Below are 1,487 nucleotides of genomic sequence, written 5' to 3'. Positions count from 1 at the left end.
CCAATAGCGTAGCGGCACTTCTTGCTGACGTCATAGAAGTGTTCAATCTGGTCAGTCTGTATCAGATCCCGTTGCAGCCCTCCTTTTTTAAGAGATTGGGTATGGGAGGGAAAATACGAGAGGGTTGTGTTTCTGATCACTGTGGTGAGTTCCCTGGAAAACACCGGGACACATATTCATGTATAAAAGACGTACAAAAGATTGCATTTGCCTATGACCTAGTCACCTGTACAGGACTATGGGGATATGGAGTAGAAGCCAGTGCAGTGAAGAGTTTGCCGTGAGAGGTGTCATAACAAGGCTTGTATGCTTAATCATTGCAAGGGTTTCCCTTTTATACAATTATCTATGGTAATTTTGGCCCCAGTGGCTGCAGTTTTACTTAAATAAATGGTATTTTTAATTTGGACAAGATGTTTGACTGAATACGGATGAATGTGCTTGTTAGGGTAGTTATTCCCTCACTCTTTATTCTCATATTGTAGATCCATTCATTGACGGTGCTTAAATTCCCGTATATACAGCTTATTATTCAGCATGGATCATAAACACAATATAGGATATTTTACCTACGATAGGTAGTACCGGAGTCGCAGCAGTACTCAGTACCAGGAGGTCGTGGCTATAAAGAAGTGACATATTTAGCATGGATCAGATCTGGTGCAGGGTAGGCTTGCGTTGCGTGCAATAAATGCAAAGGGAGATTGGTAGGAAGTGAAAAGAGCACAAACACCTTATTTGCAAAAATATGTACTGGTTTTGACAAATGCTGATTCCTCCCACCACCTTGGTATGCATCTTGTTTGAATGTCTGTTGATTTGAAGTGGAAGTGATAGTTTTGAGGATGCTGACAGGTGCCTGATTGTTGTCTCCTCAGAGAGCAGAAGGACCCTCTGTACCCTGCGGGATAAACTCTCACAGAAACATTCCAAGGAGCAGTTTGAGGCGGCACAGAAATATAGAGCAGGAGTACAGCCGCTTCTATCACAGGTTGGTGGAAGTAAACTTGTTATCCTTTTTAAGGCCTATAAATGGCATGGATACAGGAAATAATGGTAATAACAACACCTCATTTAGTGTGATTGCAAGACAGACAGCACAAGTGTGTAAAATACAAGTTTATCTTTTTAACCCTTATGTCACAGCCAGATTATTAAATTGTAATTTTCTGCGAATGATTTAAGTGATACAAAGAAGAATAAAATGCCTCCATTTTATGCTGTGGCAACAGAAATATCAGCACCAGACCTCCCAAACCCAAAAAAATGAAGGTGGAAATGGCGCCTTTAAAGGTGAGTCGGTTACATTGCAAGGGTGTCTTTTACCTACAAAAAAAGACAAAACATTTGCAAAATTGATCTAAAACCCAGTTAAAGTTATGAATGAAAAATTATTTATTATGGTCTAGTTCAGGGGTTCCCAACCTTTTTTCCCAAGAGCCCCCCCAAATGACTCCTGTTGGAAGTTGTGACCCCCCCCCACACAC

The 1,487-nt window shown here is 41.0% G+C and overlaps 2 protein-coding genes across 2 annotated transcripts in view; one reads left to right on the top strand and one right to left on the bottom strand.

Moving 5' to 3' along the window:
- LOC104967405 (disks large homolog 5-like) overlaps positions 1–1,275 on the top strand; it is a 25,743-nt gene extending 24,468 nt beyond the window's left edge. The window contains 3 exon segments of the mRNA XM_010796845.1: positions 879–900; positions 902–958; positions 960–1,275. Of these exon segments, the coding sequence (XP_010795147.1) occupies positions 879–900; positions 902–958; positions 960–1,184 (304 nt within the window). The 3' untranslated portion in view covers positions 1,185–1,275.
- A 27-nt stretch (positions 1,276–1,302) lies between these two features.
- The window catches only part of LOC104967404 (calcium-activated potassium channel subunit alpha-1-like), a 16,242-nt gene continuing 16,057 nt past the window's right edge, over positions 1,303–1,487 (bottom strand). Inside the window, exon 3 of the mRNA XM_010796829.1 lies at positions 1,303–1,326. Coding sequence (XP_010795131.1) covers positions 1,303–1,326 — 24 coding nt within the window. The remainder of the gene's footprint in view (positions 1,327–1,487) is intronic.

This window comes from Notothenia coriiceps, unplaced genomic scaffold, assembly GCF_000735185.1.
Source record: "Notothenia coriiceps isolate Sejong01 unplaced genomic scaffold, NC01 NC01_scaffold00002397, whole genome shotgun sequence".
Taxonomy (NCBI): Eukaryota; Metazoa; Chordata; class Actinopteri; order Perciformes; family Nototheniidae; genus Notothenia; species Notothenia coriiceps.
Note: the sequence above shows the minus strand (reverse complement) of the source record. Positions and strands in the feature narration are given on the sequence as shown.